We start from the raw sequence: 22,761 nt of genomic DNA on the forward strand, positions 1-22,761 counted from the left end.
TCTCACCAAGAAGTTCCTGTTAAGTGTGTTCTCCCCACGGCTGGTGAGGGTTTTCAAGTCAGGGGTAGAAAACACCAATGCAAACAGGTTATTTATTACATATCATCAAGCTGTTTATCAAATTACTTCACACTGCTTAAGTCATTCAATCTTTTAACACCATGTAACACAAAAATTTCAGAGTATATAAAAATCAGAGAGGTGAAGTGACATATTCAAAGGCATACAGAATTGATGGCAGAGGATGCAACAGGATTTACTGACTCCCACCTAGTCGGCTACCTTTTCTCATATATCATGCTGCCTGTCTGTGTTTTCTGGAGTATTCATTATTAAGTGTGAGTTTCAAGTTCTTGCTTGAATAAGACCCTTATGCTTGGGAGCCATCATCATCATCATCACCTCATACAATTACCATACCTCCAACAGTGGACAGTGTGATAAACAGCTTACATGCTTAATTTCATTTCATCTTCACAAAAATAAGTAGATGTCATTATTATTCCCATTTGATCTGAGAAAACTGAGGTATGGAGATATTGAGTAATGGTTCAAGGTCACACCCAGTAAGTGGTGGAGCTTGATTTCAAAGCCAGACAATGTGAGTCCAGCATCCGAGCTCAATCATTACAGAGAAGCCAGATGAGTGATAGGAAGATTACAAAGTATCTGGCTCTTCATTATACTCTCAGGAAAGGAGAACATTTTAGAAGTCAGAACTAGGCCAAGCAGTTACAGGAGCCATTGGTTCTCAAGTAGGGGCAGTGCCATTACCTCTCGCTGAAGCATTTGCAACTATCTAAGGGCATGTGAGGAGTATTTTTGCTGGTTCCGATGACTGAGGAGCATGATTGGCATTTAGCATGAGAGGCTAATGATGCCAAACATCCTGCAATGCACAGGATTGTCACATATTACCAAGTGTTTTCTCATACATCATGGCATTAGTGTGCCTTTTGAGAGAGGCGGCTGGCCCTTTGTGTCAGATCCTTTACTGGCTTTGGGATTTCTTTTTCCTCATATATGAAGTTCAGAGGGGACATACCAGGGGGCCCATTCCCTTGTAACATTCTCAATACGATTTCACTGCATGGCTCAGGAAACATGAGGTACCTACCCAGAGGAGAGTAAATTGTGACTGTCTCACACTGGTAAGTTAGCTCTACACAACCAGGGAGATAGTTTTGTACACAAGTTTCGTGTCTCAGCCCCAGCTAAACCAACTACAGAGATTCAAAATGCCAAAGAAGCTCATGGGGAAGCCTTCCCGATGGAGCTCCTGCAGCAATCCTCTGGACCTGCTGTCTTCCAATAACCTCTGGGTCTTGGGAGATAAGCTGCATCTCTTAAGACTCAGTTTCTGTCACTTCCAGATCAACAGTGATTTGTCCATCTTAGATTGCAGGTGAAGGAGAGCTATTGGAGGACTTCATGCAGCCAAATGACTTGATCAGACTTGCATTTTCAAAAGGCCTTCCCATCAGCCATGGAAAGGGGCAACACTAGAAACTGAAAAGCAGTGCAAGGCCATTCTGTGGATCTAGGCATAAAATGATAGGGCATCGATGATTTCAGCAAAGGCGGGATGAGAGTCCATGTTTGTAACCACTGCTGAGGATAGAGACACAGCCAAGAGGAAGAAAGACTAACTATACAGATTTCTGGTCATTCTAATAGGACTTCAGTGGACACCAATTTAGAAGCAGAAATTAGAATTAGGCCAAAATAAAATAGGCAGGATTTGGTGACGATAGGTTGTAAGAGGGCAGGTGAAGTTCCGGGCCAAGGGGAAACTGGACGATGGGATAGAGAAGAGCAGGAAAAGCAGGAGTGGGGTGGGTACCAGCATGAGGCAAATCCCAGACATGCGAGTATTTGTTTTACAGAAAAATAATATAGGAAGATGCGAGTAGAAAACATCAGCATAGACACGGACTGAATAATTTGGATTACAGACCCAAAACAGAGACATTTCCAATACTCAACCAAAGTGAATCAGTGCCAGCACAGAGAATAAAATAATTATGTGTACAGATCTGGATCCTGGCAGGAAATAGCCCTAATTTAGCTAACATTTCAAGTTTCTTACTCCAACCATCCATCTCTTTCTTAAGGAAAGGAAAATAATCAAGTCCTTTGAAGAGTTAGCTGATTTTCATGTGAAGGATTTATACATTTTGAACCCCTTTGCCAGGAATCAATACTGGTTTATAATTACATGCCACTCAGGTTCCCGTGCAAGGTGTATACAGTATTGATTGCAACTCAAGAGTGTCTGGGCTTCCCAAGTACTCTGTAGTTTCTGCGAAAGACACTCAAAAGTAACTAATAATTAATAATGATCTCACTCGGATCAGCCGCCGCTAACACATGGAGGCATCTGCCAGGGCTTCGGTTCCTGTGGTGAGGCTGGAAAAATGAATCACTTTCCCAGCCTTCTGAGGGCACCCTGCCAATTTCCAGCTGTTGTGTCTCAATGTTAATGCCATTCCTGAAAAAATGTTTGCTTTCTCTCCTCCTGCGCATGGGGCTGTTTGAGGGAGGGGATATATAAAAACATATCAATGCAAGACCAAGTCCCTGGCCTCAGGCAGACACCTTTACAAAGCTTTGATGACTCTTGCTAGAAGCAGCTCTCTGAGGGCAAGGCCAGTGCCTGATTTCTGCTGTACCCCAACCCCTCACATGGGGGCCTGGCACCTGGCGGGTGCACCTAAGAGTTTGTTGAGCTGAACAGAGTAAGAAACTTGAGGAAAAGACAACACAGTATCCTCTTAAATTTCTTTGTAGAATTTTCCCTCCTATCAATACTGATGGCATGGCTATCTTTCCATACCTCATAGTATGGTTATTTGAGTATATCTTACCAACTTTGCAATCTAGATTGAAAGCTGTTTGTGGGCAAGATCTCTGTTCCACTTATTTTTATCTCCCATTGTTTCCATATCAGGCCAGCCACCAATGATATCTGTTGTGTTGAATACTGCAAATTGGATAAGTAATAGAAAAGGCGAAAGCCCTGCAGAGCTTTGTACCAGACCTTTGCTCTTTGATGCCCTTCTTAAGTAGCTCTTATTGGCTGGAACATTCTTTTATGTTGAGCACAGACATAACTGGAGAATGTTCTTCTAAAAAGAGTCACCTATAGTTGGCACTGGCATGTACCTGTTTGCCATCTTAGAGAAAGGCGTGAAAAATAAGGGAATAAGAGTCTAAGCTGGAAAAAAAGGGAAAGGGGAGAATCAAATAGCATTCCTAGATCTTATTCAAATTATGCATAATGAAGATAGTGGTCCTGCTATCAGAAAAGAATGGCTTAAACCAACTACTCTAAAACTGTTGGCAGGTTCTCCACCTATATTGAACTGCCTAGAAGTACATTTTCATCCATGTCTTCTTGTAGGCATTGCCAAAAGTTATATTCCTTAAAATTGGACATTCATTGGCTTTTTATAAGTTTCTTAATTATTTTTCCTGGTGGGGAGATCATGGATAGAACCTACTGTTAAAGTTTTCCAGGCCCTAACAATTGTTGCCTTACTCTATGGAGTAGATAATCAGGGACTTCATATCCCTTTTGTCTTCTGTTGGTGTTCACCAAGGATAATTTCTTTCTGGGACAATTCTTTTTTATTTTTATTTTAAAATATTTAAAATTTCTTATTTTAAATATTAGAGAAAGGCATGAAATATTTAAAATTTCTTTTAAATATTTATGATTGACATGTAATAATTGGACATATTTATGGGGTAAATGTGATGTTTAGATACATGTATAAATTATGTAATGATCAAGTCAGCATAATTAGCATATCTACCATCTTAAACACTTACCATTTCTTTGTGATGAAAGTATTCAAAAACTTTTTATAGCTATTTTGAAATATGTAATACATTGTGAATTCTAGTCATCTTCTTATGCAATAGAACACCAGCACTTATTCCTCTCGTCTATAGCTTTGCAGCCATTGACGGGTCTCTCAGCACTGCCCCCTGCCAATCCTCTGGTAACCACTATTTTACTCTCTCCTTCTATGAGAGCGACATCTTAGATTCCACCAGTGAGTGAGATCATATGGTATTTGTTTTTCTGTACCTGGCATATTTCACTTAATATAATGTCCTCCAGATTCATCTACATTGCTGCAAACAACAGAATCTCACTCTTTTTTATGGATGAATAGTACTTCATTATATATAAGTACCACATTTTCTTTATTCACGCATCCACTGACTGACACTTGGGTTCATTCCATATCTTGTCTATTGTGAATAGTGCTGCGAAACAAAGCAGCACAGCTATCTCTTGAACACACAGACTTCCCTTCCTCTGGCTATACAGTGGTGGGATTGCTGGATCTGGGGATCTACTGGGGGCAGTTTTGATCTTCCCTGTGAACTGAACTCTCCCCTCAGGCCACCTCTAGGTAGAGGCTGTGTGGATGCACTTTCAAGCATGTGAATTTGTTAGTTAATTTTAATGAGGGAATAGTAATTTTGTCCCCCCTGTTCAGGGGGCCCTCAAAGGTAATACATGTGTCCCAAATTGGCTATGTAGAATTTTCACTGTTTAAATTCTTTGCAGAGAATATCACCTCAACCCTTAAATTCTGAATTGTTATTAGAGGTCTAGTTGTAAGAAATAATCCTCATGCATGTTCCTCACAAGAGCTGTGGAGTCAAGTCTTACCTTTTTTTTTTTTTTTTCTTTAAATGCTCTTCCTAGATTACTTTAGATAAGCAGAAAAGTCTGCACTACAGTAGGGTGTTCTAGCTCTCACAGAAGTGACTTTGGTGAATTGCAATGCCATAAAATTGCATTTTATGATGTCTTCAAAATAGATGAATAAAGCTAACCACTGCATTTATGCCGGGAATATTGCCTCAGACATTATTCATTGCACTACTTACTAGGCAAGTGTATAGTTTTCAGTGTGATCTCAGAAAGCTTGCCTGAGTAACTGATTTATCTGATGGACAACATGAATCTCAACCACTTCACATTTGTCTCTTTTCTCGAATGTCAGGCCTCAGAGCAGATTAGTGACCGCCCTGGGCAACAGCGCTGATGCCACGTTGTGCAGGCATTCTGGGCACTGACCCCGCTCCTGCCTGCATCTTCTTTCTCTCTTCTACTTTATATTCCCTTCTACTTTGTCTCCTTGTTTATTTTACTTTTAATTAAAAGTATTAATCTCTTTAAGCCACCTTAAGTCCCCTTGTGGAATGAGGAAAAGTCATGAAGAAGAATATAAGCCAAAAAAATGAGAAACAAACCTTGGCCCTGGTCCCCCTTTTATATACATCACATTTCCCATTATATGGACTCAAGTGATATCCACATCTGAGAATTAATATCCTATAGCCGCAATGCAACGTGTCATTGGGAGAGAGGAGTAGGCAAGAGAGGCAACAGGGAAATAATAAAATGGTTTGGAAACACTAAGACTAGATTCTGGTCCTGCACTGCCACCGATACAAACACTGAAGACCACATAGCAGCGCTCTGTAAATATGTGTTTGATGGCCGGGTGTGGTGGCGCACACCTGTAATTCCAGCACTTTGGGAGGCCAAGATGGGTGGATCACCTGAGGTCAGGAGTTTGAGACCAGCCTGACCAACATGGTGAAACCACATCTGTACTAAAAATACAAAAATTAGCTGGGTGTAATGGTGCGTGCCTGTAATCCCAGCTACTCGGGAGGCTGAGGCAGGAGAATTGCTTGAACCCGGGAGGTGGAGGTTGCAGTGAGCCAAGATCGTGCCACTATATGAGATCATGCCTGGGTGACAGAGTGAGACTTCATCTCAAAAAAATAAATAAATAAATAAAAAAGTGATGAATGAATGAATGTTGTTTGACCTTGAGTAAGTCACCTTCAGCTAAACTTTCAATGAGGGGGGAGATTAAGTAATCTTGCAAATCTGTTCGTTCTAAGAGCAAGATTATGTTACATTGCAAAGCAAAAATCTAACCATTCAGAGTGAAACGAAGCAGAATTCTTATTTGCCCTTGGAGAGCTCCTGTTGCTTTTCATCTTGGGTGACCTCCTGAAAGTGGTGAGACGAAACCCCACTGTGACAGTGGAAGACCCGAGTTGGCCTCCAGAGGACAGGAAAACGGCTGGTGCAAGATCAAGTCAGGCTCCTTGGGAAGTACCTCAAACCATCCCCTCCACCCAGGGGCTCTCTGTTCAAAGACACTCAGAATGAAAGGACCCAGTGTGGTCTTTTGAATTGACTGCACATCACACATGCCCCCTCACTTTAAATAGGACTGTTCTGTATAAGCTTCATGGAGCTACACTTGTGATGAGAGGTATTCCAGCTTCTGGGCATTCCGTTTTCTCATTTAACATATCCTAAAGTTTTAGTTTTGGAAAGATCATTGCAAACCAATGACTATAGGTAAGGGCATGATTCCTTGTGACTAAAACTGGGGTTCCAAACCTTTTTTTATGTAAGGACACAAGAGTGATGGGGAAGCAGTCTGGCACCTCTGAATTCACTATATGACAATGAAATAAAAAGAATGCTAACTCTGAATAATAATGAAGAACACTTACGTCGTGCATCCTATGATGCCAAGCACTGCACTCATATTAACTCATTTAATTCCCCCCAAAACCCTTTGAGGCAGGTAATACTGTCATCACCCCCATTTGACAGATAAGGAAACTGAGGCACGTCCAGGCCAATGTCTTGCCCAAGTTCACTTGGTTGGTAAGTGCAAGGCCAGGACTTATACTCTGTGCCTGGCTCTTGCCATGCTGCCTCGTTTTGGTCCACAAGAAGCAGGTTGACACATCGTATATACAAAGTAAAAGATACTGTCCAATGCTTTTTAAAGCTGCCATTTTCCCCTCTTTCTGTCTTTACTTGTTACCTACCTTTTCTTCACAGAAATAGTAATCAGAGAACATTGAGAAAGCTAGACAGGCTGGATATAACTCATTCCTTTCTTTCTATACCTACTTTATACCATGAGAGAGAAACTATCCAACCTGCCCTTTGAGAGCTTTCCTGAAAATTAACTGCCTAAATGAAGGCTTTTCTTTGTGCTCACAGACCAACTTTTCGTAAGCAGACAGCCCCATGGCTAAGCACCGTCAAGCACATGTGTGCAAGCTGGTCTTTACGGACACAGAAAGAGGCATGACAGTTCTAAACAGACTGAGCTTCACGGAGACTTGCGGAAGAATTTTCATCCTGCTTCTTCTATGGATGCTAGTCAATGTGATTATTCACAAGCTCCATAGTGTCTCTGAGTCTCAGTTTCTCCAGAGAGAACAACCACATGGGATTTCCCGGGTGTCATACAGAGGAGCAAGAATGGCTTGATGGACATCCCTAGTACCTATGATTCTGAATGTCACTGTGAAAGTCAAATGCAGATGAAACCCCCAAATTCCTACTGTCATCATTCTGAGGACTTAGTATGAGACCCTCAGATTGAGTCCTATGAAGACAAGCCAGTCAGTTTATTAACACAGTGTTTACAGAGCGGGCCACACCAGTACTCCCGAGATGATACTAAAGATGCTAACTTATATGTAGAAAGGTTGCAGGAACTGGGAGCATTTGTAGAAAAACATTATTAGTGTCTTCACACATTTCTGGAGCAGATATGCAGGGAATTTCAGTTTTATTTGGCACAACCTGTAATAATGCAGGGATATCACAAGAACTTGAATCAATGAAACGGTAAATTTTCCAACATTAGGAGTTGTTCAAAAATAGAATGTGCTGCCTCAAGCTCACGGACATACAAGGTAAGATTATATGTTAAACAGGTTAGATAACCCTGTTTGAAGAATATTGCAAAAGGAATTCTTGCTTTGAGAGAAGAATTGGCTGAGATCACTTTTGAGGTTCCTAATATTCCCCAGCCTCCATGATTCTATAAAACCACTCACTAAAGAAAACAAGTGTCAAAATAAAAGCAATTCAACTTAAATATCATGTGAAATAAGATTTCATGTGAAACTATTTTGTTGTCAGAGTTCTATGGTTAGGAATAACTAAGAAGACTGTGAACACACAAAACATACAGACTAGATGTAATAAAGGTGGCTCTGTGAAGACCCTAGACAACGGAAGGTAGGTCTGTGTGATGTCAGTTGCGTGCAGGCACTAAAAAGCCATCCCTACCTTCCATGCAAGGTACTCTAGATACACCAAGGATCAGCAACTGCCTAACTCCGGGTTTTTTTTCAGTATGAAATGCTGTTAAGTATAAAACACTAGCGTACTCTACCTTCTTATGTCTTAAAAGCATAGGCAGGAGCTTGGGCAAAAGGACTCCAGATTTCAGTATCATTTTACACTATAAGATAGGGATGTCAGCCCAACTTCCGCACTGTGGCAGGAAACCCCTCCCATCACAGGATCCAGGTGACAAAGCGGACAAAGTCAGAACTCCTATGGCACAACACATAAGTTAGAACAAGAAGCCCTTTGGGGATCCACTGGGAGGTGGGGTTCCTTATATCCATGCAGATGACATAGCTCCCTGAAACACAAGTGTGATTACACGTGCATGCGATTACTGACCATTATCCAAAGCCCATGGGCACGCTCTGTCCTGGACAATAAGCATCTGATTTGCCAGGCTGGTTCCCAGCTGTTTCATAATTTCTGTTCAGTTATTGAAATAACAGAGCAAAAGCCCAGCTAGAAAGTGTTCAGTCTTGTGTTGATGCTAATGACATCCAGGAATAAAAAGCTGTGCTGCCTCCAACTAGCCAGCCACTGCTCACAGGACACACTGGGACACCTGTGGTTAAAGATTAAGTGAATTAAAGACCACTTCTCGGGAGTGCTGATGTGTTAACACTCCAGACTCTGAGATGGGAGAATTATTCTTGCTCACAGTGCTTTCCTCTAGCTTGGGGCCTGGGAGTGTGGTCCAGTGGGTAGAAATGCTGCACTGGTAAAAACCCACACGATTTTCCTGTCTCCTGCTTCTGCCCACTGCACTTGCTCAGGCTGCAGTCAGCTTCAAGCCCTCACCCTGGAAAGAGATGACCCAGGGCAGCAATAACAAAGCAGGTAATGAGAAGCAGGATTCTTCCCTTCACATGTAACACTCTCCTTGAACTTCCTCAGGTGTTTACTCAGTTGCCAGATACTGTTCTAAGTGGTCTGTATGTATTACATTCCATTTTGTAAGTGGCCAAACTGAGGCATAGAGAAGTCATGTCTTGCTCAAAATTACAAAGGCAGTAAGTGGCAGAGCTGAGATTCAAACCCAGGCAATGTCTTACTGAACTGCCATGTTCTCACCTTTTTGGTGAAAGGGTCACTCGTAAGGTATTATTTCCCTGATGCAAGCTTGTTATTCACTCAGCGCAAGATCTCTGTTTCCTATGAACCTTATTTAGATATTGTTAGGAAATGAAATTTCATGCAGCCACTTGGTGGCAATGATGGGATCATAATTATACGGTGTTGGAAATGACGGCAAGAAATTCTGATAAGATAATCCATCAGAAGGCAGTTTCTCCCGGGGAAGGTCCTCTAGGTTTTACTGGGAAAAGGAGGCTTCCCAAGGTGGCAGTTGACCCTACTAAACAAGACATCCACAAAAGGATGAAGAATGGGCTGCCTCCTTGTCCTGACAAGGCCAGGACTGCGGGCTAAGTCACCAGCAGATAGACTGCCCAGTAAGACATAATGAAAATGTGCTCTGGAAAAACGCCTTCAAAGGGGATGAAAAAGTCAAGGTTTTACACTAAACAGGGAAGGTACATTAAGCAATTAAGGAAGACAGGGAATGGGGAAATGCTATCTAGAGAGAGCACCATTAAAATGAAAAAATTAACAGCACTATACTTTGAAATCATCAGTTCCAAACTAACAATAAAATATTCACCCAAGAATATCAATCCAGTTTTTGTGTTAGGCATTGTGCCAAGTCCTCTGTATTTATGGTTTCATTTACTTCTCAACAATCCTGAAAAGTAAATATTTTTTTTTACCAAATGTGCATATAAGGAAGCTGAGGTTCAGAGAGGTTAAGTAATTTGCCCAAGACCACACAGCTAGGATTAAACCTTGGCCTTGGCCTGTAAAGATGGTGTATTTTACCTCTACATGAACCGAAAGCTGGCCATCTAAGAACTATTAGACATTTATTGCTCTTAATGATAGAACTGAATTCTTCCTAGTATTATAACAAATATTCTTCCCAAAGCATGGAAAGAAGCTTACCTATTTACATTTATTTTAATAAATCCAAAAACGGGCCGGGCGCGGTGGCTCAAGCCTGTAATCCCAGCACTTTGGGAGGCCGAGACGGGCGGATCATGAGGTCAGGAGATCGAGACCATCCTGGCTAACACGGTGAAACCCCGTCTCTACTAAAAAATACAAAAAACTAGCCGGGCGAGGTGGCGGGCGCCTGTAGTCCCAGCTACTCGGGAGGCTGAGGCAGGAGAATGGCATAAACCCGGGAGGCGGAGCTTGCAGTGAGCCGAGATCGCGCCACTGCACTCCAGCCTGGGTGACAGAGCCAGACTCTGTCTCAAAAAATAAAATAAAATAAAATAAAATAAAATAAAATAAAATAAAATAAAATAAAATAAAATAAATCCAAAAACGTTTTACTGCAGCACATAAAGAAGCTCAAACTTTGGAAATTTGTTTCCCTGACTTTGGTCAAAGGCACCTACAACAATAGCAGGAACAACTCGTATTTCTTGAGGGCTCACTGTGTGTTAGTGATGTCGGCAGGCTTTCTATGAATTAACTCATTTAATTTTCACAACAGCCCTGTGAGGTAAATGCTATTGTTATTTCTTGCTTTACAGATGAGGAAACTGTAAAACAGGAAAGTTAAAGAACTGACTCAGGTCATGCGTCTAATAAGGAAGAAAGCTGGGATTTGACCCCTGGCAGTCTTAGGTTCTAGACTCCATGCTGTCAACCAAAATACAACTTCATGCTCAACAGAATTTTACCAAATGCTCTGCTGTCCCAGGACTTCCAGAGCATCAACATGCTGTCCTGCACTGTGAGTTTTAAAGAAACTTGGCAGCTTCCCCACTATCTCACCACTCTTTTGTGGGTGGGGGCTGTCTAGGAGCATTTGGAAGAAGCTACTAAGGTTCCAAAGAACAACCTTCCACACCAGGGCTTCTCTGGGTTTGGGCTTCAGCTTGCACAGCTGAGCTGCTGTGAGACTGGCTTGGTTACCCTAAGAGAAGAGTGAATGGTGACCAGACACGGTGGTTCACGCCTGTAATCCCAGCACTCTGCAAGACTGAGGCAGGCAGATCAATTGAGGCCAGGAGTTTGAGACGAGCCTGGCTAATATGGCAAAACCCCATCTCTACTAAAAACACAAAGACTAGCTGGGCGTGGTGGAGCATGCCTATAATCCCAGCTACTCAGATGGCTGAGGCATAAGGATTGCTTGAATCTGGGAGGCAGAGGTTGCAGTGAGCTGAGATGATCGTGCCACTGCACTCCAGCCTGGGCGACAGAGTAGACTCCATCTCAAAAAATAAATTAATTAATTAAAAAAAGAGAAAAAAGGAAAAATGTATGGTAACAGAGAATGTGAACAAAAAGCTGACAGCAAATGGATGAGCATGGAATTATGAAAAGTTCCAACACAAGCATAAGGTGGGTCTCGTTAAAAGTATTGAAGCTGAATTTGAAAAGTCCTCAAAAGTGAGGTCTGTCCAGCTTCTGGCAATCAATAAAGTTCTTTTATATCCATTTTTCTGGTTAATCCTCAGGACGACTTTGGTGGTGGGAACAAGCTTTGCTACTGACCTCATCTGTAGCGCTCAGGAAGTGGAGGTGCAGGGAGAATAAGAACTGCCAGGGCACGCAGGTAGTAGTAGTACATGGTGGCCCTCAAAAATTGACGTTTTTTCACTCCAAGTGCAGATCTACTGACTCCCTGGGCAGGTTGCTTCCCTTCCCAGAAACAGACAGGAAATGAAAGCATTTCTAGGAAGTACTACACAAAAACTATGTTTGAAATATCCTCTTTGTCATTCGAAACCAAAAGATGCTACTGTCTTCCTGACCTCTGAGCAGCATTCTGCAGAGCTGGCCCCTTTAGCTCCATCCTTATGCTTGAATACTAAACCTTTGCTTCTATAGCATCAAACTCTCCAGGCATTCTTTCCACTTCCCTTATCAAATTTCTCTGCTGTCTCTTCCTTGCCTGTTCTAAGTTCTTAGAGCTCAGGCCCACACTCTCTTCTCATGTGTACTTTTATTACCACAAACCAATAATTCCTACTTTTCTTATCTTTGGCCCCTCTTCTGTGGCCATCTCTACATAATCCAACAGCATGGATTGGACTACTATTACTGTTGGCTGCTCTTCCTCATCCCTGATGTCTAATCAACTTGCACATCCTGCATGGTCCACAGGCCACATTTGTCTCAAACATGTCCACTTTTCTCAATCCCCACTCTACCATCATCTGTCCAAAGCATCATACTCTCTGGCCTGGACTAACTTGTCTCCTCCACTTACTCTTGCTTCTTTCCAGCACTTACCCTGCAGCAGCCAAAGTTTCATTTGAAAAAGGCAGATCTTATTCTATTCCCTTAGTGAAGACACATCAATAGTTTCCCACTCTTCTTAGAATAAAATTCAAAGTGATCGACATGGTCTACAAAGCCCTGCATGACTGTGCCGTGGCTTCCCTGCCTGGTGTCTCTCCATGCCTCACTCCCTCCTCTAGCAGGACTCCGACGGACTCCGACCAAGCCAGGTGAGCCTCCCACCCTGGGGCATGCTCTTTTAGCATTGCCACTCTCCTCCACCACGGCAGTCATTGCTGTGATGATAAATGATTACTTGGCTGATTATTTGCTTCGTGACTGTTTCCCTCACACATCTAATCGTCACAATGGGAGCCTGTATTTCTAGTGTCTAGCATGGTGCCCACACAACAGAGGTGTTCACTGAATATTTGTCAAATGATCACCTACACACCCCGGGAAAAGGTTTTCATTCAACCTCACGCTTAAAAACAACAACAACAATTGAGTCCAACATCCTTGAAAGCCTCAGTCACGATAAAAAGTTAGAGGCTTAGAGAGAGTTTACATTTTTAGGCTGCCAGGTTCCTACTTTGTACATTAACGCTCCACGATTACTGGCCAATAAGATACAGGTGATACCTCTTCAAAAAAAAAAAAAAAAAAATTCATGGGATGGAGCCAAAGTGTATATTTTTTGGCCAGATAGAACTGGTTATTTTTATAACTGGACAATGTTAGGATGGTCTTGAAGGGCACTACACGAGAATGTTGGTGTCCTGAAAAGTCTCGAAAGAATAAAACGTACTACCAGGGAGCAGGTGCTTCTGAGGTCTATTTGATTCATTCCTGTGACTTAAAGGCATGCTCCCCAAAATGAAGGTATAGAATGCTCTCAGCATTTTGAAACACATATATAAATCACTAATATCATTTCAAAACTCTTGAGTAGAATCAAACATCACCACAGACTTGCTCAAGTTACCAAAGTAGAAGCCTTGACCCCTGAAGGTTCCCATTCTTGGATCCTAACTCCATGATACAGAATAAAACAAGTTGTATTTTGTTCATGCCAAGTAATAGAAATTTTTATTGAGCTGAGTAAAACTAGAAGAGGTCCTCCTTGTACTTTTTCTCACCATTGATGGACTTGTTCACTTTAGCTGGGTTTCATCAAGTTCCTGGAGCTTTGTTATAGGTTGTACTTCAACACTGGTCAAAAGCTGAGTCTTCTCTACACCATTTAATTGGCCTGAAGCCACATCCTTTTCATAAAGCTGATCAACGACCACATTCAGTGTATATTCAAAGTCCTTCTAAGAATATACAGACACTGATTTAGAGAGCTTAGCCAAATCCACATGGTTACTCATAGATAGTAAAGGACGTGCAGGGCTTCCTTAGGAAACCTCTGGTGGGAGGTGACATTTGAGATCACCAAATCCAAAAGCTGTAACATACATAGTCATGTGTGACCAAAGGAGTAGCTAAGTGGGAATGCTTTTCCTACAAAAGGAAAAATGACTCACAATGAAGCTAAATTCCCAAGCTGAACTATGGGTTTTAACAGTTTCTATGTGACAATGTAGTCCAAGTTCCTACTCAGGACACCAGAAACACGACTGATCACCAAAGACCAGGGAAGCAGACATAGAAGGGGACATGGCAGGAGCAGGACACGACAGAAGAGTTCCTGGTGGGAGAGAATGTCATGACCTAGGGGTTCAGAATTTACAGCTGTCTGAGTACTTAGTATTCCTTGTTCTTCTCCACTGTGCTATAGACTAAGATGAAGGATCAAAAGAGAAAGCTGGTATAATCTATCAATGCTCTGTGGCCAGAAGCATTCCTGCTTCTGGTGCAGAGCCAAGGCTCATGCCCATTGGTACACAGAGCAAAAGGCTTATGTCCTCATGCATGCTGGCTGACGTCTTCTGTGAAGCCAGGATTGACAGGGTGTGTCTCTTCTGTGGATGCACATGCCTCAGTCAGCTGAACTCTGACTTGCTCCATGGTAGCGGTTCGATCAAATGCCACAAGAGAAGAGACACAAAGGAGGCCTTGACAATAGCTCTGACTGGGAGCATGAGACAGAACCCAGGTCAAAGGTGAGCATCTGTTGGGCACAGATTCTGTGCCCTTGTGCAGAACTTAAATGTTCAGGGTAAAAGTCCATAGACATAGAGACCAGGTGAAGGATGTGAAAAGCATACCAACTCTGACTTATCAGTGGAGAGACAGAACATATGCGGTGACTTGGTGCTTAGTCTCTGCAGGCCAATCCCCTGGATCTGAAACCTGGTTTTCTTCTCAACCTTTAACAAGTTACTAACCTCTCTAAGACTCAGCTACATTATCTTTAGACTGGAGATTATTGTGAAGATTAAATGAGACAATTCGTGTAAAGTACTAAACACAGTACCCTGCAACATCGGACCAATTACTTCCCTCCCTGAACCTCAGTTTCTTCTTTGTTAAATGGGGATTATACGAGTTTTGCATGAGAGATAATCGATACAGGAAAAGAGATAAGTATAGTAGATGAGATAGTGGCTATAAGCAAAGCATTCTGCCTGGTACTTGACACACTGAAGTCACTCAATAATTGTAACCATTGAGTATTACTGTTGCTGGTCTGAAACTGATATCCGAGGGACATAATGAGGTTGATGGGATTTACTGCAAACTGGAACTGAGGCCCTCACTAATTTAAACCAGGGAGGCTGGACCTTGATGTACCATTTAAAAAGCAATCTGCTCCTGGTGACTGCAATTCACCACCCTCTAAGTCTTCAGTGGCCACCTGACAAAGCAAGTGAATTGCTGCAAGCCCATTAATGAGAAGCAAGCTGGTGTTTGGGGAACCTGTAAAATTACTACCCCATTACCGAGCAGTTCGTGCGCCCTTCATCTGCTGCCCAGCTTCCCCAATAGATATGCTCTCTCGGTTTCCTAATTGTCTAGAGGCTTTGATTTATCTGGCAGAGGAAGGAGGCCTGAGAGATTTGGGCAAAGTTCTGGGAAGGAGGCTTTCACAAATGTCTGTAAGACCACAAGGTGAGAGTCTGGCCCAGGACAAGGCATGCAGCCAACTGTGGCTAGCAGTATGGCTTCCCACACAGATAAGCAGTGTCTGCTGCTGAAGGCAGGTCTTGCCCACAGGCTGGAGGACAGGCCCTGGGTACTAAGGGATGTCTGGGAAAGGATCTGTGAAACATTCTTCCTAGCATTCAGAGCATCAATAGGCAGGTCCTACTCTTCCATACTTGAAATTCCACTTATCTGCTTATTTGCTGTGATCTAGTTAACACCTATATTTCACCTCTCAACTACTCACTCATTCATTCATATTTTAATTTACTCATTCCACAAATATTTATGAGGCACTTATTACATGCTAGAGATACATCAGGGAATAAGAGAGAGAAAATCCCCTTGTCCTGATGGAGCTTAAATTCCAGTAGGGACATTCAGGCATGTAAAAGTACATGTAGAGTATATTTGAAGGTGCTAAGAGCTGTGTAAAAGTAATAAGGCAGGGCAGGGAAATAGGACATGCTGGAGGGAGGGGCTGTGACTTTAAGTAAAGCTTAGAAGGTGCTGAGAAGGTGATATATAGCGAGACAGGAAGGGGTGATGACCTTCACCTGCTTTTCTGAAAAGACCACACCACTGCAAAAAGCAGGGAAAGCTTTTTGTTTGTAAGCGCATTCAGGACTTATCTGCCCTTGCAGTGAAGCTCTTTGTGCCTCCAAGCTCTGTGTGCTCACGGGTGGGATGTGGGCCCCCAGGGAACACCTAGGGAGTGACCACAACTGAGAGGCTTGGGGTCTGAGGTGGCCCGAGAAGGTCCTCACCTCCTCCAGCCGCCGCCTCTGCTCCTTCTGCTCCTCAATGCGCTTCTGACGCTCGGCCAGCAGCTGCCGCTTGTGCTCCTCATTCTCCCGCTGCTGCTGCTCCAGCTGCTGCCTTCGTAGGGCCTCAGAACGTTCCTTGTTGGCCAGCTGCAGCCTCAGAAAGTCCCTCCGCAGCGTCGACTCCCCTGGCAGATTCAGGATGGAGCTGTGGGCAGGAGAGAGTGATCAGGATCCCACGTGGGGCAGAGGCCATGGCTACCAAGAGGCCTCGGAGGAGGAAAGCAGGACAGATGATTCACCCACACACAGGGAAAGAAGAGCACAGGCTCCTAGATCCTCCACTAATTCAATCATTCACCCCAAAGAAACAGCATCAGGATAAGACACTTGCCTCCCTTTCAGTACGACTGTGGCAAACAAATGCTGCTTCCATCCACAGAGGGATGTCACATTCTCAGAGTTGTCACCTTCTCCAGGACTGTCCACACCACTCCCTCGCCCTTGGGACGTGGCAAAGATTTGTTTTTAAAGACTTTAGCCAGTGTGCAAGCCATGAGCCCCAGACTAGATTATTTTCAATAAAAATGGACAATGGTGGCCAAAAAGGGAACCTACTCTACTTAGACAAGCACAGATCGGCCTCACCCATACGACTCCCTCACGTCAAACCCCATGAGGCAGAGGCCAGACTGCTCCTGTGAAGTCATGATGAGCCAGCGATGGAAAACCCTTGAGTCAAGGTCGACACAGAGCCAGGATCTGCGCCCAAGCTTGCTGAGTCCAAGTCAGGGTTTGCCTGACTGTACCACACTTAAAGGGCTTGGTTTGGCTCTGGCCACAGCGGGTGAGGCTAGGACTTCAACCCAGCTCATTGGATCCTAGATTCTGTTTAGGCAACAGTTTTCTCTTCTGTAAAATGGTGGTTGTACATGAATGTGTGTGCATGCGACTGAGATCGAGAGGATGTAAATAAGCTCTACCTACTTTGCTGGTGTTCCTGGGCTGCCCTACTCGCAGGTGAACAACTAAAAGTTACAGACCCCTTGATTCTGCACAGCAGCCTAAGAGGGAGCTGAGAAATGACTTCTGTTTATTCCAACCTAGCCCTTTTAATCTTTCTGGAAGCTTCCGTTTGAAATAAATCTATTAAACACATATTTACGGAGCACCTGTTATGTGGCAGTCACTGTAGTAGGCTCTAAGGATATGGCAGTTGCTAGATAAATTCCCTCTTTAAACTTATCTTCTTATGGGACACACATACAGACAAATAACTTCAGGTATTAATAGGCTCTATAGAAGACCAAAATTGTAATTGTTTAAGAGTGACAGTGGCGGGGAGCTGAGGTAAGCTTTGAGGCCCTGCTTTTTAGACAGGTGGTCAGAAGACCTCTCTGGGAAGGAAGCAGTTGATGAAGAAGGAAGAATGTTCCAGGCAGAGGGAAAAGCAGGTTTAGAGGCCTGAGGGGAAAACAGGTGTGCACCCTATTTTTGAGCAACTGAACACCAGCCCGGCTTCCCAAAGCAGAGTGAACGAGAGGGAGAAGGGTACGAGAGGAGGTCAGAGAGCTAGGTGCGGGCCGCCACAGCCGTGCAGGCGCAGGAAGGTTTTATGTAGAAGAGCAACATGAGCAGATGGGTTTGGCTGCTGAATGGATGACCTCCGCGAGGAGTACAAGGGCAAGCACAGCAAGTCGGACTGCTGCTGCAGAGTGGTTCTGGGGTGGGGACACCACCCAGGACGAGAGCAGAGGGGATGGAGGAAGGAAGGAGCATTTGAGGACAGAGGTCACGAAGCCTGTGGGCAGATCTGACGTGGAGTAAGGGATGACTTGCAGGTTCTGTTTCGGTGGCTGGGTGACAGTGGTGACAAGAACAGGAATGAGGAATGCTGGGGGAGGAGCAGGTTTGGTGGCAGTTGACAGGAGGACCAAGGATCGATTTTGGAGAGTGGTTAGTGTGCTGTGTGAGATACTGCCATGAAAAGACATAAAAAGGCTTTGTTCGTGATGTTCCATAGACAATGCTTAGTGTCTACTAACAAGCCTTCTCTAAAACTTAGAGCCTTTGTGTCAAACTCTGAAACCCCAAATGATGGTGTTTATCTACACAGGCCACTTGCCCTGTGCAAAGGGGAGGGGGCTTGGGAACCCAGCCTCCCATGCACACGAGGATGCTCCATTAATATTAATTGATGTTGAATCAATGTCAGGAGATCTGAGCTGTGTGAGTGACTCAATCATTAACTCTGTGTGTGACCTGGTTGCAACCCTTAAGCTGTCACCTCATTTCTAAAATGAGATAACCATTGTCCTTTTCTATTTCTCAGGATTTCATGAAGATTAATTAGATGTGTCCATAAAAACAGGACTTGGAACATAATCTTCAGCATGATATAATGACATGTTATAATTATAGAAGTGTTAAGGTGAGGCTGAGTGGCTCGCTGAGTGACTCCCATTCTACAGTTCAGCAAGTGTTAGAAAGATAAAGTTTCTCAGTTCTACAGGAAGTGGTCAGAAGGCTGACACAGTCCTCTGGATAAGCTTTTGAACACTGGTGTACAACTTCTCTGAAAGCAGGGCATTTGGTCCTCTGCCTTTCAGGAATGTTCATTTTCTGTGTCACTACTTGGCAATCATCTTCTTTATGCAGCGAATCCGGGGGCGGCCAACATGCTATGTATCAGATGGTAGGAAAGAATTATTCGGTCTTTGACCTTGAGGAATCCTGTGGCAGGTGAAGTGAGAAAAACTGGATGGCTCTGAAAGCTCAGTTCCATCTTCTTATAGAAGCTTAGCAAGAATACAGCTCAGTAGGTCTGAGTTAGCATAACAGAAGAACACAAGGTATCTGGCTCATTCTAGCAGTGGTGGCTAAGCTGGCCCCTGTTCTGGTCAGAAAGCTCTCCCTCAGTGATACAGGAACTGATCCTTCAGGAGCATTAGTGTCCACTCCTTGGATGGTTCGAGGAGAGAGGCCATACCTAGGTGAGTCTTCTGCTTGTGCAATTCCCCCCAAGCCTTACTTCACAGGTATACTGCATGGCACCATGGGATGTGGGCTTGCCCTCCTTGACTGACCAAGCTGAATTCGCTCACCAAAGATAAATCCTGGCAGTGCAAGCACACTAACCTGAATTACTTATAAACGCAGACTAGAAGAAAGTCAGAATCAAAGTCAAGTGGAATTCAAAATGTAGGAATGACAATAAAACAGAACTGGAGTCTGGGGTCCAACAGGTGACAACAGGAATGGCCCAAAAGTATTTGTTTGGAGTTCATCTCTACATATAATTTGATTTTCTGAAAATCACTTTCTCCTGGATTAGGCTGCAGTGAAAATACCAAGGCATGTGACAAGGACAGTGGCTGCCTGAAGGGGTTTCTCAAAGGTATGAAGTAACAAACTGACACAAACTAACACAAGTCCGAAAATACCACTTACGTCTCCAGAAAGTTGCAGTTTTAAGTATTTTTAGTCCTGCATTGCCCAGATAATTGCCTTCTACCCATTCTACATGTTACATATGTAAGAAAACAAGCTTTTAGGATAGAGACCATAAATCTTGGGGGACAAAATAAAGAATATGCTGATTTCCACATTTTTGTAATGGTCTGCCTAGGGAAATTTTCCCAAATTAATGAGTATGTTCATGGGCAATAAATTAAATAAGACCACCCTGGTGGATTCTTAAAAACGAACCAATAAATCAAAAGGAAAGTGAATTTCACACAAGCACAATTCAGAATGTGAACATTAGAAGACTTGGCTTTTGCTCTCATACCTGGGCTCTCCTGAGTCATTCTCCTCCTCTTCTTCCTCACTTCCGCTGTACTCATACTCTGTCTCATCTGAAGAAAGATCCCAGCATGTTAGTGCACAAAAAAAGATGCTATGGCTCAGTAAAGCTCAACCCGGTCTCTTATATATAAATAAATTGACACCCAAAGAGTCATAGTTAACTACGTAGTTACATAGTTAACGTAAAAATCACAGCGCTGGAACAGTCTCCAGGCTGTGATTTAATGGTTTCCATCAGTATATGAAATTAACCACATTCAAGACTGTCTCGGCTGACTCTAGATATCTGTCCCCAGTGCCTAATGTTCACATGAGAAGAGAAGATAAGGAATTAAAAAATAATCCTTTTTAATTTATTAATTTAATTTCAATTAAAAATAATTTGTGTTAATTCGCACTATAAATCTACCCATATCAAACCCACTGGCTCTTTGTAACTTATTGATGGTATTAACCATTTTTAAAGTAGGATTTTATTAAGACTTACATGGATTCACAAACTGTCTTTAGATTGTTTTGATAAGTGCAACAAAGAAACTTTTGACAATAGGTACTATTAAAAATATATAGTGGCTGGGTGTGGTGGTTCACACCTGTAATCCCAGCACCTTGGGAGGCCAAGGCGGGCGGATCATGAGGTCAGGAGATCGAGACCATTCAGGCTAACACAGTGAAACCCCATCTCTACTAAAAATACAAAAAAAAAATTTAGCCAAGCATAGTGGCAGGCACCAGTAGTCCTGGCTACTTGGGAGGCTGAGGCAGGAGAATGGCGTGAACCTGGGAGGCGGAGCTTGCAGTGAGCCGAGATCGCACCACTGCACTCAAGCCTGGGCAACAGAGTGAGACTCCGTCTCAAAAAAAAAGAAAAAAAAAATTACATATATATGTGTGTATATATGTATATATGTGTGTGTGTACATATATATATATAGTTAAAATGTGTTTTGATTGGTCCACTAGGGACAGTCATTTAATTCAGCAAAATGGGAAGCAGTTTACATGTGAGAATGAATAAGATTGAAGCTTTGCTTTGGAAGAGATCAAATCTAATATGTGAAATGAGTAAATATCAGAGCCTCCATGATTGTGAAGAAAGGGAAGGAATATTTAGTGGGTATCTCCCACGCCAGTCACTACTGCTAGATATTTTACTCTGTTCTCTCATTTATTTTGCATAACAAACCTCCAAATTAGTGTCTGGTTTTCAAGCGAGAATACTGAAATTACAAGAGGTTAAGTAATATAACCAATGTTATCTCATTAATAAAAGGTCAATCTAGGATTTGGATTTAGAATTCAATCCAGAACTTTTCCAACTTAAGAAACAGTGTTCTTTCCAACATATGCTAAATAGCAGTACATTAAAAAAAGCAATGAGATATCAGAGAAAGGAGCAGCTAGTGCCACTGGTCGTAATGGATGAAGAGACTTGAAGTCTTTGAAGAAAAAATGAATTAGGCTTTGGAAGGTCAGTGGCCCTCCAGGCAGTTAGCAGCTGGTAGTTGTGGGAAAAGGAAATTCTAAGCAACATATCCACATGAGTAAGGCTGGCAGTATTACAGTGCATAATATGTTCAGGAAACAATGAGCTGTGAGTAGTTAGGTGCCTGGGTGTGAGAAAACCTTATGGAGGGAGAAAGGTTAGCATGGATGAAAAGGGTCACTGATTCTTATAAATGCCATGCTGAGAACTTTCCTATTGGCAATGAGGAACCCTTGGAGGAGCTTTTAAGCAAGGGAAGGTGTCACATTACTCCTATCTCTTCATAGCTGTAGGTTAATAAATACAACTTTGAAGACATTTGCACATCCCTAAAAAGAACTGGAACTGCAATTTAATTATGTTACCACCAGGAGGCAGTAGTCACACAGTGAGAATGCTCAGATTTGCTAAACATGCCTTGCTTTTCACACTATTTAGCCATTAAAAAGATAATGAAAGAAAGTCAAAAGTTTGATGAGTTCAAGTGTATTTTTTAAATCACAACTTAGCTTCATACATTGAGGTATGTATGAAGCTTTCAGGTTACTTATTTTTAAAACATTAGTTCACCAAAATATAAAGAACCTGCATAAAGTATTTTTAATACTCCACGCTAAAAATGAAATATTCTAAACTTTTTCAAAATGAATAAACAGATTTCAAAGTAAAAATGCAGAAATTTTATCTAATAAAGGAAATTACAGCATGGAAAAGAAGCACACAATTATTCCTATTACTTCTACTCTCTGGGGTAAAACATTCATTTGTCAGGCTCCTCCATTTAATATGTAATACTTCACCAAAATTTGGTTTTGACTGCTTTTATATTACTGGGTTAAACTGGCATGGGTCAACATATGTTAGGGAAAAAATATCAGGTTTAAAAAATCACAAAGCAATGCAAAATAGAATTGCTTTGATTGATTCTACCAAAAGTTGGTCATAGAACAACTAAGAAAGTGAAAAGTAATATTAGAGCAAACTAAGTCATTTAACTAAACTGAGCAAATGAAATTAGATCTCATTTGATCAAACACCCTGCCTTGGGGAGCAGACATAAAGGAGACTAGAACTATGATTCTGGTGGCCCTAAGCCTAAACAG

The 22,761-nt window shown here is 42.6% G+C and overlaps 1 protein-coding gene across 9 annotated transcripts in view; it reads right to left on the reverse strand.

Annotated features, from left to right (window-relative positions):
* TNIK (TRAF2 and NCK interacting kinase) overlaps positions 1 to 22,761 on the reverse strand; it is a 408,855-nt gene that overhangs the window by 84,674 nt on the left and 301,420 nt on the right. For all 9 annotated transcript variants that reach the window (XM_050780052.1, XM_050780051.1, XM_050780046.1 and 6 more), the window contains 2 exons: positions 20,156 to 20,222; positions 16,369 to 16,573 (listed from right to left, as the gene is read on the reverse strand). In XM_050780052.1, the coding sequence (XP_050636009.1) occupies positions 16,369 to 16,573; positions 20,156 to 20,222 (272 nt within the window). The remainder of the gene's footprint in view (positions 1 to 16,368; positions 16,574 to 20,155; positions 20,223 to 22,761) is intronic.

The sequence above is a fragment of the Macaca thibetana genome, chromosome 2 (genome assembly GCF_024542745.1).
Source record: "Macaca thibetana thibetana isolate TM-01 chromosome 2, ASM2454274v1, whole genome shotgun sequence".
Taxonomy (NCBI): Eukaryota; Metazoa; Chordata; class Mammalia; order Primates; family Cercopithecidae; genus Macaca; species Macaca thibetana.